This window comes from Rattus norvegicus, chromosome 3 (assembly GCF_036323735.1).
Source record: "Rattus norvegicus strain BN/NHsdMcwi chromosome 3, GRCr8, whole genome shotgun sequence".
NCBI lineage: Eukaryota > Metazoa > Chordata > Mammalia > Rodentia > Muridae > Rattus > Rattus norvegicus.
Window position 1 is genome coordinate 134,906,292 of NC_086021.1, and position 12,996 is coordinate 134,919,287.

At 45.8% G+C, this 12,996-nt stretch overlaps 2 protein-coding genes across 4 annotated transcripts in view; one reads left to right on the plus strand and one right to left on the minus strand.

The window, feature by feature from the left end:
• The window catches only part of Snrnp200 (small nuclear ribonucleoprotein U5 subunit 200), a 29,340-nt gene extending 24,119 nt beyond the window's left edge, over window positions 1-5,221 (plus strand). Inside the window, exons 35-45 of the mRNA NM_001037766.2 lie at window positions 143-251; window positions 1,004-1,112; window positions 1,603-1,792; window positions 1,883-2,047; window positions 2,222-2,343; window positions 2,555-2,698; window positions 2,791-2,967; window positions 3,241-3,401; window positions 3,479-3,560; window positions 4,620-4,712; window positions 4,810-5,221. Of these exons, the coding sequence (NP_001032855.2) occupies window positions 143-251; window positions 1,004-1,112; window positions 1,603-1,792; window positions 1,883-2,047; window positions 2,222-2,343; window positions 2,555-2,698; window positions 2,791-2,967; window positions 3,241-3,401; window positions 3,479-3,560; window positions 4,620-4,712; window positions 4,810-4,953 (1,496 nt within the window). The 3' untranslated portion in view covers window positions 4,954-5,221. The remainder of the gene's footprint in view (window positions 1-142; window positions 252-1,003; window positions 1,113-1,602; window positions 1,793-1,882; window positions 2,048-2,221; window positions 2,344-2,554; window positions 2,699-2,790; window positions 2,968-3,240; window positions 3,402-3,478; window positions 3,561-4,619; window positions 4,713-4,809) is intronic.
• A 2,126-nt stretch (window positions 5,222-7,347) lies between these two features.
• On the minus strand, window positions 7,348-12,953 carry Ciao1 (cytosolic iron-sulfur assembly component 1). Of its 3 annotated transcripts, NM_001008766.1 has the most exons (7): window positions 12,662-12,875; window positions 12,199-12,347; window positions 11,772-11,883; window positions 11,583-11,671; window positions 10,329-10,530; window positions 9,489-9,576; window positions 7,348-7,923 (listed from the first exon to the last, which is right to left on the minus strand). In NM_001008766.1, exons 1-7 carry the CDS (start codon window positions 12,798-12,800, stop codon window positions 7,683-7,685), a joined length of 1,020 nt encoding a protein of 339 aa, NP_001008766.1. In that variant the 5' UTR covers window positions 12,801-12,875; the 3' UTR covers window positions 7,348-7,682. The 3 variants fall into 3 exon arrangements, 2 of the variants coding, with proteins under 2 accessions (NP_001008766.1, XP_038960356.1); XM_039104428.2 differs by lacking the exon at window positions 9,489-9,576 and having other exon boundaries at window positions 12,662-12,951; XR_010064575.1 differs by lacking the exons at window positions 7,348-7,923; window positions 9,489-9,576 and having other exon boundaries at window positions 10,329-10,713; window positions 10,858-11,671; window positions 12,662-12,953.
• Window positions 12,954-12,996: the final 43 nt, after the last annotated feature.

Here is a 12,996-nt window from a genome sequence, read left to right on the forward strand (position 1 = left end):
GCTTCATCAGGGTCACACCTTGTTCCTAGACAGCCTCAGTCTGATATTTGAAATGTAGCACAAGGTTGGCCACTGCCTGCCGATGACACAGATACTTTCTGGGGACCCTGCCCTCAGTCTTCCTCTCCTTTACCCTACTCAGGGGCTATCCAGGTAGTGGTGGCTTCTCGAAGTCTCTGCTGGGGCATGAATGTTGCTGCTCATCTTGTGATCATCATGGACACTCAATACTACAATGGCAAGATCCATGCGTGAGTATAGTTGCTATGGGCATTAACATGCGTGAGTATAGTTGCTATGGGCATTAACGATCTCCCTCCTAAAGTGAATGTGGATCTACAGGTGCAGGTACAGGGAACCAGACGTAGGCCGGAGCTCCACTAGAGCAGAGTTAGTCAGGTCCGAGGACCTGCTCCTACGTTTGCGTTACAGTCATTGTCCCTCTGTCTCGGCAGTTTGGAGAGATGAGACCTATAGCTGGGAGGAAAGGAGGTGGCTGCTAACCTGCTCCCATCTTAGGAAAGTGGGTCGTCAGGTTCTCATCTTCATCATGACAAGTACAAGGTTCAGGGTTTCTCAGAGCCTGCATAATTTAGCTTTATTGTTTTTCTCAAAAATATAGATTATTTTGAAATTGGTTTGTGAGTTTAAAATGTCTGAATCTGGTTCTTGCTTTAGACTTTAGGTTGCTTTTTGACCTGAGAAGCACACAGACCTTAAGTTCGACTTTAAGTTTAGTCCTTTAATACGATGTTATTTTGCTTCAGGCCTTAGATGGGTTTGTGACTTTGGTTCCAGTTCCTTGAGTAACACATTCATGAATCTCACTCTGAAACTAAAATACTGTGTGGGCAAGCAAGTGACATGAATGCTAAGCACACAGGTTCCTGCCCAGTTCTGCTGTAGTCTGACCCTGTCTCCCTGCCTTCGCATCTTCCGTCCCTGTGACTGAAGGCAGGCAGGCCTCCTGACTTGGTTCCTCATTTTTCTCTTCTGCCACCAGCTATGTGGATTACCCAATCTATGATGTGCTTCAGATGGTGGGCCATGCCAACCGCCCCCTGCAGGATGACGAGGGGCGCTGTGTCATCATGTGTCAGGGCTCTAAAAAGGTCAGTTATAGGAAACTTTGATCTTTTGAACAGATTTTTTTTTAAAGATTATTTGTTTTATCTATGTGAGTACACTGTAGCTGTCTTCAGACACACCAGAAGGGGGCATCAGATCCCATGAGAGATGATTGTGAGCCACCATGTTGTGGGTGCTGGGAATTGAACTCAGGACCTCTGGAAGAGCAGTCAGTGCTCTTAACCACTGAGCCATCTCTCCAGCCCTTGAATAGATTCTCATGGCCCATTCCTGCTTTGTATTATATGACACTGTTTTCTTTTTTTTTTTTTTTGGAGCTGGGGACCGAACCCAGGGCCTTGCCTAGCAAGCGCTCTACCACTGAGCTAAATCCCCAACCCCGACACTGTTTTCTAAATGTTTCTTCTGTTTGGCTGTTCTGTGTATCACACATTCCCTGCTGGATTGCCCTTGACCCTTTATTACCATGTTGTGGTTTATTCTTTTTAATGCTTCCCTTCTCCCAATCCACAGGATTTTTTCAAAAAGTTTTTATATGAGCCATTGCCGGTAGAGTCTCACCTGGACCACTGTATGCATGACCACTTCAATGCTGAGATTGTCACCAAGACCATCGAGAACAAGCAGGATGCCGTGGACTACCTCACCTGGACCTTTCTGTATCGCCGAATGACACAGAACCCCAATTACTACAACCTGCAGGGTCAGTGAACTGAAGAGCACACACTGCCCTCAGGGTTTTCATATCCCTAGCGAGGCGGTGTCCTGAGACTTCCCTCTTGCATCTCCACAGGGATATCTCATCGTCATTTGTCTGACCATTTGTCAGAGCTGGTGGAGCAGACGCTCAGTGACCTGGAGCAGTCCAAGTGCATCAGTATTGAGGACGAGATGGATGTGGCCCCTCTGAACCTGGGCATGATTGCTGCCTACTATTACATAAACTACACCACCATCGGTGAGGACGGTGGCCCACGGCTTCTGGAGTCTTGGGATGCGAGGTGCTAGGCAGCATTTGCCAAAGATAACAGTGCAGCAAAGCAGTACAGCCCAGGCAGTTGGTTCCTGTTACTCTGCTCCTCACAGCCCTACCCCACAGTGGCTCTGCTCATATTCCCTTATTTTCTTTCAGAGCTCTTCAGCATGTCTCTGAATGCCAAAACCAAGGTTCGAGGGCTTATAGAGATTATTTCCAATGCAGCAGAGTATGAGAACATTCCCATCAGGCATCACGAAGACAACCTCCTGCGCCAGGTGAGGGCATCAGCTCTTGTAGACCTTTCAGGAGTGAACATTTGTCTCATTTGCACAGGACTTCCTGTCACTATACCCTCATCCATCCTTTCCACACTTACCTACCATTCTCCAGCCTCCCTCAGTCTGGCCGAGGCACATGGTGTGTTTGGCCTGAATGGATCTCAGGTAGGGTTCTGTTTATCACAAGTTTTTTTCTTTTACATTCTAGTTGGCTCAGAAGGTTCCCCACAAGCTGAATAACCCCAAGTTCAATGATCCCCATGTGAAGACCAATCTGTTGCTGCAGGCTCACCTGTCCCGCATGCAGCTAAGTGCTGAACTACAGTCAGACACAGAGGAGATCCTAAGTAAGGTACTGTGCTGGGGCTTGGAGGTCCACTGGCCAGCGGGTGCTCGGAAGGTGGGGTTACAGCCCACCTGCTCTTATATCCCTTCTTCATGCAGGCAATCCGGCTCATTCAGGCCTGTGTGGATGTACTCTCCAGCAATGGGTGGCTTAGCCCTGCTCTGGCAGCCATGGAACTGGCTCAGATGGTCACCCAAGCCATGTGGTCTAAGGACTCTTACCTGAAGCAGCTGCCACACTTCACCTCAGAGCATATCAAACGTTGCACAGATAAGGTGAGCTGAGACCTGGGGTGCTGGGTGACGAGCTTGAGAACATTGGTCCTGATCTGCAGGTGGATTGTGGGAGCAAACGTTAGCAGGAAAAACTGGTTCCTTTGAAGGAGTTCCATCTGAATCGAAATGCTGGGAGGTGCCAGACGTGGTCTGCATTCTTTCTGAGGCTAACACTGGCAGTGTGGGGCGTGAGATGAGCAGTTCTTTGGAGCTAGTGTTGCTTGCTTGTGGCCTGTATTCTCTGCTCCCCTAACCTCTGCATACCCACGGTAGGGAGTGGAGAGTGTTTTTGACATCATGGAGATGGAGGATGAAGAACGGAATGCATTGCTTCAGTTGACTGACAGCCAGATTGCAGATGTGGCCCGCTTCTGTAACCGCTACCCGAATATCGAACTGTCCTATGAAGTGGTGGATAAAGACAGCATCCGCAGGTGAGCAGCGAGTGCTGGAGTCCTGCCCTGGGGTCTCTGCCCACAGCCACAGTGCTCACATACTGCTTTGTTTCCAGTGGCGGGCCAGTCGTGGTGCTGGTGCAACTAGAGCGAGAGGAGGAAGTCACCGGCCCTGTTATTGCACCTCTCTTCCCACAGGTATGTCCTGGTAACTGCCTTTGCCATGAGTCCATTTGAGGCCCTGCTAACTGGCTAGGTCTTGGGCACAGGATACCTTTCATACCAGGAGAGGGTCGTCTGGGGTAGTGAACTCACAAGGCTGAGTATTAATCTTGGAACCATGGATTATATTTCTTTGTTGTTTTGAAACACTTTAGATAGCTGGTTGTTAACATCAGGCAACGTTTATCTCTGACTTTTAAGATACATTTTTCTACAAATAGCTCCAGGATTCTTAGACTTGTCTAGTTGATCTTTTCACAACAATATTTCACTCTGGTTCTAATTGCAGTTTGTTTTTTAAATGAACATATGAACATAAAGAAATCTCATCTTTATGCGGGAGAATTGAAAGTTGGATGCAAATGCTAGATAAACTTCATGTACTTCTATAGACAAGCTATTCAAGTTCCTAAGGAAAGTGCCGTGGGGCCCATGGGCTCTACTGTGGCCATCAAAGAGGGCTTCTCCAGAGACAAGACATCAGAAGAGGCCCCACAGGCTAGCTTTGTATTCTCAGGGCTGCAGGTTCATCTCCACGTTAAGATTTTGATTTCAGCTTAGAAGATAAACTTCTTAAGAACTTGAAGCATATGTGCTCCAAGGCTGAATCTCTGATAATGCATCTTAGATTCATTGACAAGCATTAAACAAAAAGGGTGCCCTCGGTTATGGAAATGAGATAGAACTGGAAAATTAGTCTGTGTATTTGAAGACTAAGCCCTTTGGGGACATCTTTAGGCTGCTTAAAAACTCTTAAGGTGGGTTTGGTGAGACAGTTCAGTAGTTAGGAACACTGGCTGTCCTTCCAGGGATTCTAAGTTCAGTTCCCAGCACCCTCATGGTAGCTCATAGTCACCTTCTGGCATGTAAGTATACATGTGGACAGAGCACTCCTACATTTAAAAAACCCTCTTCAAGTTGTTTCAGCAACTTTGGAGTTTTAATCTGAGTTCTGTCACTCTATTTCGTAATCACTCACTTGCTTATGGCCATCAAGTTTTACAAGCTCAAGTTGTTGGTTTTTGATCCTTGTAGAAACGTGAAGAGGGCTGGTGGGTTGTGATTGGAGACGCCAAGTCCAACAGCCTCATCTCCATCAAGAGGCTGACCTTGCAGCAGAAAGCCAAGGTGAGTGTGCAGTTGAACCCACATCTGTCCCTGGGGTTGCATAGGGGTTGCCTCTTCCCTGGTCCCTACTAACTTGATTTCTGCCTGTTCTCTCTAGGTGAAGCTGGACTTTGTGGCCCCAGCCACAGGCGGCCACAACTATACCCTGTACTTCATGAGTGACGCTTACATGGGGTGTGACCAGGAGTATAAATTCAGCGTGGACGTGAAAGAAGCTGAGACAGACAGTGACTCAGATTGAGTCTGAGGCATCAAACCTGAGAACACGGATCTGGACAGCCCCGGGGATCTGGTTTTAGAGACCAGATCTGTCAGCCTGAGGTCTGGCCATCAGGCTGCTGCTGTTCCCAGTCCACATCCAGTTGCTCTCCCACCTTGACCTTGCAGTTCAAGGTCTGCATCCAGTATTTTCAAGTGTCTCATCAAACACGAACTGTACAATATTTGGAGGCATGTTTTTTAGTTCCTTGAGTCAGACATTCTAATAAATAATTTGGAAAAAAAAAAAACTATGTCCTTAACAGTGAAACTAAAATTTCTTCAATCAAAGCCATTTTTGGCACTGAACCTTCCTATGGAGTACAAGAAGAACAAACTTGCCCTCTACTTGGGTTTAGACTGCAGGACAAAACCAAGGTAAATAGCTACTCTTCAGTCATCCTAATGACTCAGCCTCTTGATAGATGTTGCTGAGTGGTGGCAAAGTTAGAGTCGTGGCAGGACTGAGTCCACCTTGGCCAGAGATCAACAGGGCTCCTCTTGATCTGTGTTGTGAAATTCTATAGCCTTCTTTCCAGGAGGCAGCATTAGGGTGGTTAAGATACACCAGGTATTAGACTGTAGTCTCTCTAAAGTGGCCTATCACAATCTCTGACATGCTACTTCAAGTGTCCGCTTTCTGTTCTTTGGGACAGCATGAACAATGCTGAAAGGTGATTTACTTTCCCATAGGCTAGCCCCATGCCCCTTCAGAAAACTAAAAGCACAGCCCCAAAAGCTTTTATTACCTAGATTATATTCATTGATACTTGTTACATTAAAAATTAAGGCAGTTTAAAAAAAAAAAAACAAAAAACTTCCTAACATATTTTAAGAAAAATAGATCCTGGGGGAAGAGTAGCTTAATAGAAGCCAGTTAGGACCTTTAGCTCAGTCTGTTGTGTGGCTGAGCCGAGCATGTCAACTTCGGGGTTGGGAAAGAAGAGTTTTCAAGTAACTGTGGCTGTTGTTTGATCATACTGTGGTACTTACTATATGTGGACGTTTCCCAAAGGTAATGTAGGCTCTTCAGCTGTACCCATGCATCTTGTACTATTAATCCCACTGCCCCATCTTAACAGTCACGATCTAAATGATATTGTAATGCTAGTATATTGGTCATTTTAAGAATGACCCACAAAATTCCACATATCTCAAAATATCCATGCATTTGCTAATTTCATTACCATTAAAGTTTGTTGCAACACAAGTTTTCAGAAATTCTAATTTTGTCTTTTAAACATTTACCATCATCAGTGAACACTTATCAGTGAAAGGTTCAGAATGTTCATTTTTCAGGAACACAGCTAAATATCCAAGCCTAGATGTTAGTTTTCTAGTTCTGATATTAAAAAGGCATGCCATTAATAGCTAACTTGGCTTGTAGCAACTGTCCAACTGTTTTCCCTCAAGACCACCTTCATTACATGGGGCCTGGATGGAATTTTCTCATTTGTCAGCATCACAAGTGTTCTCAATGGTCAACGTTTAGTCATCTTTGTTGTCTGAGTGAAGCTGGCTCCATTCCCACTGTGGGCACAAGATGATGACAGATAGCTACTTGTGCTATTCCTTGATCATGTTACAGTGTTGACCCTGAAAGGGTCCTAAGATCCCCAGGAATTGATCAGTAGTCACCACTGCTCTGGGTACAGCCTCCACTGTCTGCAAACCTAGGTCACAACTGTACAGTGTAAACAGTAAGTAAAGGCTCCAGTTTTGGGGACACCTCACACCCAAACCCATAAGCATTTCTCAATGTTTGCCTAATAAGTGTTCTAGAAAGCTAGTTGGCAGCACACACATGCTATTATCTAACTTCTTTTGTTGTTTTTTATGGTCACTGTCTCCCTAGTTGTCCTGAAACTCGCTTTGTAGAACAGGCTGGCCTCTGCCTCCTGAGTGCTGGATTAGAAGGCGTGCACCACCACACCGGCTTGCTGTTGTCTTTTAGAGGACCTCAAGCTATTAGTATTTTCTGTCCTTCACGGAAAACCAATTCTTTCTTTATAGGGGTTCATTTCTTTTCATATCTTTGGTTTCCCACAGCATAATGTCTCAAGAGGCTTGTGAGGGCTTCTAAGGAAAAGCAGAAGTGTCATTTTACTCTGAACAAACTTACATTTTCGGGGAAAACAACTCCTCTAGTTTTGAATGTCTTTGTTTTTTGAGAAAGGATCTCATATCCCAGGCTGGCTTCAAACTTAACTGTGTAGCCAAGGATAACCCAATCTCTGCTGATTGAGTGCTAGGAAAACACTACAGCTAGCTCGCATGTCTTAGATGCAAGGACTACTCTAGAACCGAGAAGGTGAAATCCATTCCAAACAGTTAAATTATAAGAAATGATAAATGACCTTACATATAAAACAGGAAGTGCGGCACAGATGGATTATTTCTATAAAGCTCACAATTTCAAAAGTTCTCAAACATTCATTCATACATATATACTGATTATATTTTATAAATATATTTACCCCCAAAATGTAACACCTGCCCTAAATCAAGCAAAACTTTAATATTTAATATTAAATATTAAATATTTAATATTCTGCTGTTCCGTGGCTCTGCCAATGGCTTTCTCACATCAAAGGAAACAGTGAATGGTCCTGAGCTAAATGAAAGTCAAGGATGCTTCAGGTCTTCTCAGTGACTAGGAAAAGTCTTAGGACATTTTCTGTGGGAATCAAGATCCCCAAGTCAAGCTGCAGCTCAGAGACCTGCAGGCTGATGATACTCCCAGAAGGCTACCTCCCCATCATCACTACAAGAGGCCAGGAGCCCTGCCTCCTTGGGGTTCCAAGCCACACAGTTGACATCCTGGGAATGGGCCTGACGAAGATGGGCTGTCAAAGAGAAGGTGGGCTGCTGTGGGTCTGAGCCTGGATCTTCCTCAAACACTCGGATGGCATCATCTCCACAAGCTGTAGCCAGGGCCCCTGTCAGCTGACACCTGAGAGAAGAGCATACATGTCCTTACGGGTTAGCATACGAAATGCTTATGGGTTAGCAGATGACCTGCCTCTCCAACCTGGCAAATTAGTGTTCAACAGTCCCTGGCCAAGGTTCTTCCTAAACCTCAGGTCTCAGAAAAGCTTTCCGAACTAAGATTCACCACATCCAAGGCCTTCCCTCCTACTCCTCAGGTGTTCCCACCTGTTTACTCCAGCTACAGATGAGACTGAGTTACACTTCCCTCGGGGCATATGCTGTGACATTTTTTTTTTTTTTAGAAAGACTTATTTAATGTCTGAGTGCCCCATCTGCATGTACACCTGCATGTCAGAAGAGGGCATTACAGATTTGTGAGCCACCATGTGGTTGCTGGAAATTGAACTCAGGATCTCTGGAAGAACAGCCAGTGCTCTTAACCACTGAGCCATCTCTCCAACCTCCCTTTAACACTGATATTAACACGTTTTATCATAACTCAGTTCCCTTTTTAAAGTCAAGAACTTTAAGCACTTAAGATTCCTCCATTACCCATCACTGTATAAAACTGAAATGTTCAACTGCCTATTCATTTTAGTAAATTATAAAAGCAGCAAAAATTCCAATTGTCTAGTAGTGAATGTTTGAGTCTGTTTTTAAGAATTTTTTTTGTTACAAGATTCGTTTGTATTTTGTATGTATAGGTGTTTGCCTATATGTATGTCTGTGTACCATGTGTATGTAGTGCCCTGAGGCTGAAAGGTTGTCATATCCCCAGGAACTGGAGTTACAGATGACTGTTGGGTGCCATGTGGGTGCTGGGAATTGAACCCAGGTCCTCTGGAGGAGCAGCCAGTGTTGTTACCTGCTAAGGCTTATATCTCCAGCTTCAAATAAGTTAAGTACCAACTGAAAACCAAAAACAACCTCCTTAGCTAAAAGTGAATTTCAGTTTTAGCACAGAAAATGTCATAAACTTAACTTTTACTTAATAGGTGTGTGTGTGCATGTGTAGTAATTGTCTATGAAGTCAAAATACTTGAACCCATTTTCTTTGTTTTGTTGTTTTTGTTTGTTTGAGGCAGTTTATCTCGGTAGCCCTGGCTGTCCTGGAACTCGATCTGTAGACCAGGCTTGCCTCAAACTTACAGAGATCAGCCAGCCACTGCCTCCCGTTGAGTCCATCTTCATGAGATAGATATTCCCAAATATTTGCTATAAATAAAGCTTGAATATGCAACAGATTTTTTTTTCATGGTTTGGAATTATTTCTAAGATCCAAGACTCAGGTCCAGAGTTTGGGTCAGCTTTTCTAGTTTCAGTAAGAGTCAGTTACCAAACCACAAACTCCCTAGTCTCAAAAGCACATATTCAATGATCATCTCAGGATGGTCCAAAGGATGTGAATCCTAAGGGCTGGTGCTGCCAAAGCCCACAACAGTCTTTGATATAGTCAGCTTCCTGCTCCTAGAGCCCCAGACCAGACAGTTACAAGCCAGCATGGGAGTCTTAATATGAAGAAATGCAGAGCAGGAGAGGCCATGCCATCTCTGAAATCCCCGCTGTGGGGATGGGATCAAGTCTTACCAAGCAACGTCGTAGATGGTCCTGGTATGGAAGCCCGACAAAGTGCAAACACATTTCCAGCTGGGGTCGGAGCCACTGCATGCCACCCCTGTGTAACAGACTTTTCTTAAACCCAAGGCATGCTATATCTCGAGTTCCTCTACTATTACAAAGGAGACTCTGACATGCCCTTCCTTATCCCCTTGCCAATCAATCAATGAGTCCTTGTACCAACTGTGCCTCACCCTGCTTATCTGCCTTACACACTGGAGCCTCCCACGGTTCTGAGAAGAAAGCATCTGTTTCCACTACAGGTTAGATCTTACCATTGAAGCTGCCTTTTAAGGCCACCCATTACCCGACCCAACCCCACCAACATACTCCTCCCTTCCAATCCTGTCTTGCTGCAGAAATCCCACCCCTCACATTCAGTTTACATATTTCCACCATCAGCCAGCTCATCAACTCATGCTGCTGGGTGTTTCTTTTTTGAATCAGGGTCTCACTATGCAGTTCTGGAGCTCAGGTTGGCCTTAAACTCACAGAGATTCAGCTGCCTTAGTCTCTAAGTACTGAAATTAAAGGCATGCACCACCGAGGACAGGTTTTTTTTTTTTTTTTTTTTTTTTTTTTTTTTTTTTTAGACAGAGTTTCTCTGTGTAGCCCACCCTGTCCTAGAACTCACTATGTAGACCACCCACCTGCCTCTTTTCCACAAAGCTATCCCTAGTTCTTTCAGGGCTTCTCTGGGGACCTGTGACAAACTGAATCCAATTTGGGATTCGTGGCAGACTGTATCTTTTAGATTATATATCTGGCAAACAAAAAAACTCTACGGAAAGGAGACTCCCAGACCCTCACCTTGTTCATTGCCAGGTAGATACTGGCGCCAGATGCGCACAGTTCGGTCATCACTGCAAGATGCCAGACGCTGGCCGCTGGGATCAAAGGCTATGCTCCATACAGTGGACTCGTGACCTTCAAGGGTAGCACAGCAGACCCAGTCATCCCCTTCTTCCTGGTATAGCTTCACTGTGTCATCATAGCTAGCAGAAGCTAAAAGCTGAAAGAGTGAGGAAGGAGATCCAGCATTTGCCTGTATGGTCCAGGAGGTGCCCATGGTTTGAATATGCATGGCTCAGGGAGTGGCACTATTAGGAGGTGTGACTTTATTGGAAGAAGTGGGTCACATTTTCCATTATGCTATGTTTAGATATGGCCCCCACAGACTCATGTTTGAACAAGCCTATGGGGGGTTGGGGATTTAGCTCAGTGGTACAGCGCTTGCCTAGGAAGCGCAAGGCCCTGGGTTCGGTCCCCAGCTCCGAAAAAAAAAAAGAACCACAAAAAAAAAAAAAAAAAAAAATGAAAAAAAAAAAAATGAACAAGCCTATGGGGTCCAGAGAGTGAAATGTGATGGTTTGCATATGCTTAGCTCAGGGAGTGGCACTATTAGAAGGTGTGGTCTTGTTGGAGGAAGTGTGTCACTGTGGGGTGGGCTTGGAAACCCTACTCCTAGCTGCCTGAGGATGCCCAGTTTGTTCCTGGCTTCCTTCAGAACTCTTCTTCAGCACCATGTCTGCCTGGATGCTGCCATGCTTCCTGCCATGATGGTAATGAACTGAACCTCTGAATCTAAGCCAGCCCCAATTAAATGTTGTCCTTTATAAAACTTGCATTGGCCATGGTGTCTGTTCACAGCAATAAAACACTAACCAAGAAAGTCACTTTGCAGGCAGACTTTGAGACCCTCTCCTAGCAGCCTGGATACCAGTCTCTTGGTTGCCTTCGGGTCAAGATGTAGAACTCTCAGCTCCCTCTCCAGCTCTATGTCTGCCTGCCTGTTGCCATGCTTCCTGCCTTGATGATAATGGACTGGACCTCTGAATCTGTAAGCCAGCCCCAGTTAAATACTTTCCTTTATGAAAGTTGCCTTGGTCATGGTGTCTCTTCACAGCACTAAAACCCAACTAAGACACAATGGTTCCTATATCAAACTCTGTCAGAGCAGGACAGTCCCAGAGATTCCTGTAAGAACGAGGGTGATTTGGAAGAGGGAAGCAGGCTAGGCACAAACCTCTAATCAGGTTCTTTCCTACCTTGTCTCACTCTTACCTCCTGGCTTGGGTGCCAAACCACATGCTTAACATCCTGTGTGTGAGAATTGAGGACACTGACGCATTCATACTCATCTTCTTCATCAACTGTGGGAGAAACAAATTAGAACCAGAGGTGACCTCTCAGGGACAAACCTGGAAGTCCGTGAGCTGATTTTCTGCTGTATGCAGAGGTGCCTGGACTCACCTTCCCAGACCCACACGCTCTTATCTCTGCTGCAGGTAGCCAAGAGGTTGCCAGATGGGGCCCAAGCCACTGACTTGACCTCATTCTCATGACCCTCAAGAGTGGTCACACACTGGAAAGGGAAAAGACTGTGAGTTAATGGCAGCTAAGAGTCCTAGGACGTAGTGAAATATCTAAGATAGCAATTTTGTTGTTGTTTGAGAAAGGGTCTCATTCTATTGCTCAGGATGACCTTGGTGGACTTACGGGCAATCTTGCTTCAGTGTCCTACATGCTGGATTACAGTTGTGAACTACCATTCTCAGCTACCATTTCTATAGTGTAAAAATTAAGTAAACGCTGTACCCAATAAGCCCAACTGGTTCGGGTTGACCAAGCCCTGGGGAGCAAAGAGGTAAAATAATCTGCTCCCATTCAGCCTGGTTACCTCAAAGTCATCCTGGTTCTTCTTCCAAATGCAAGTAGTAGCATCAAAGCTGGCAGATGCCAGGTAATTTCCACAGGGGGACCAGGCCACTTTCCTAACGGTGCGCTGATGGCCTTCAGAAAGGACAGACTTGCAAATCCAGCTGTCACCTGCAAGCAGAGAATAGACTAGGCTTTGGAACATCAAGGCCATTCAATAACTGGACTAAACGTGGGATCCTATGGCAGGGACCAAGTCAGTCATCATTATTACAACGATGCAACCGACTGCTTCCTTTGGAAGGGGCCCTAAAACTGTTAAAATACTCTTCAGACTACTTTCCCCATTTTTCTACCTCAGCAAATATCCCAGTTCCTGCAACAATACGAGCCCGTCTGTCGACGTTCGCACACTCCTTCCGCCAACACTTTTCAGAGTGGCGTTTTTCTCCGCACCAGGGCCACAAAGCCAAGCCAGGCCTTACCCTCGGTGCCCCAGATGCGAATTTTACGGTCGCCTCCGCATGAGGCCAACAAGGTTCCCGTGGGGTTCCAGGCCAGGAACCAGCAGCGGGAATCCGGGTGCGCCGGGACGCGGCTCTGCAGTACCAGCGCATCCTTCATGGTGACTGTTTTAGGATGAGGAAGGAAGATGCCAAGAGAAGCAACGCGCAGAACCCACTGGCCACTATAGGACCCAGCGACCAGATTATGCAAAATATGTCGCCCTAGGAATAGACGTGCCCGCTGTTGATGCCGCGCGCCCTTCTGGGACTTGTAGTCACTCCCCTCATCCTCCGTAACTGGAAGCCTCGCGGGA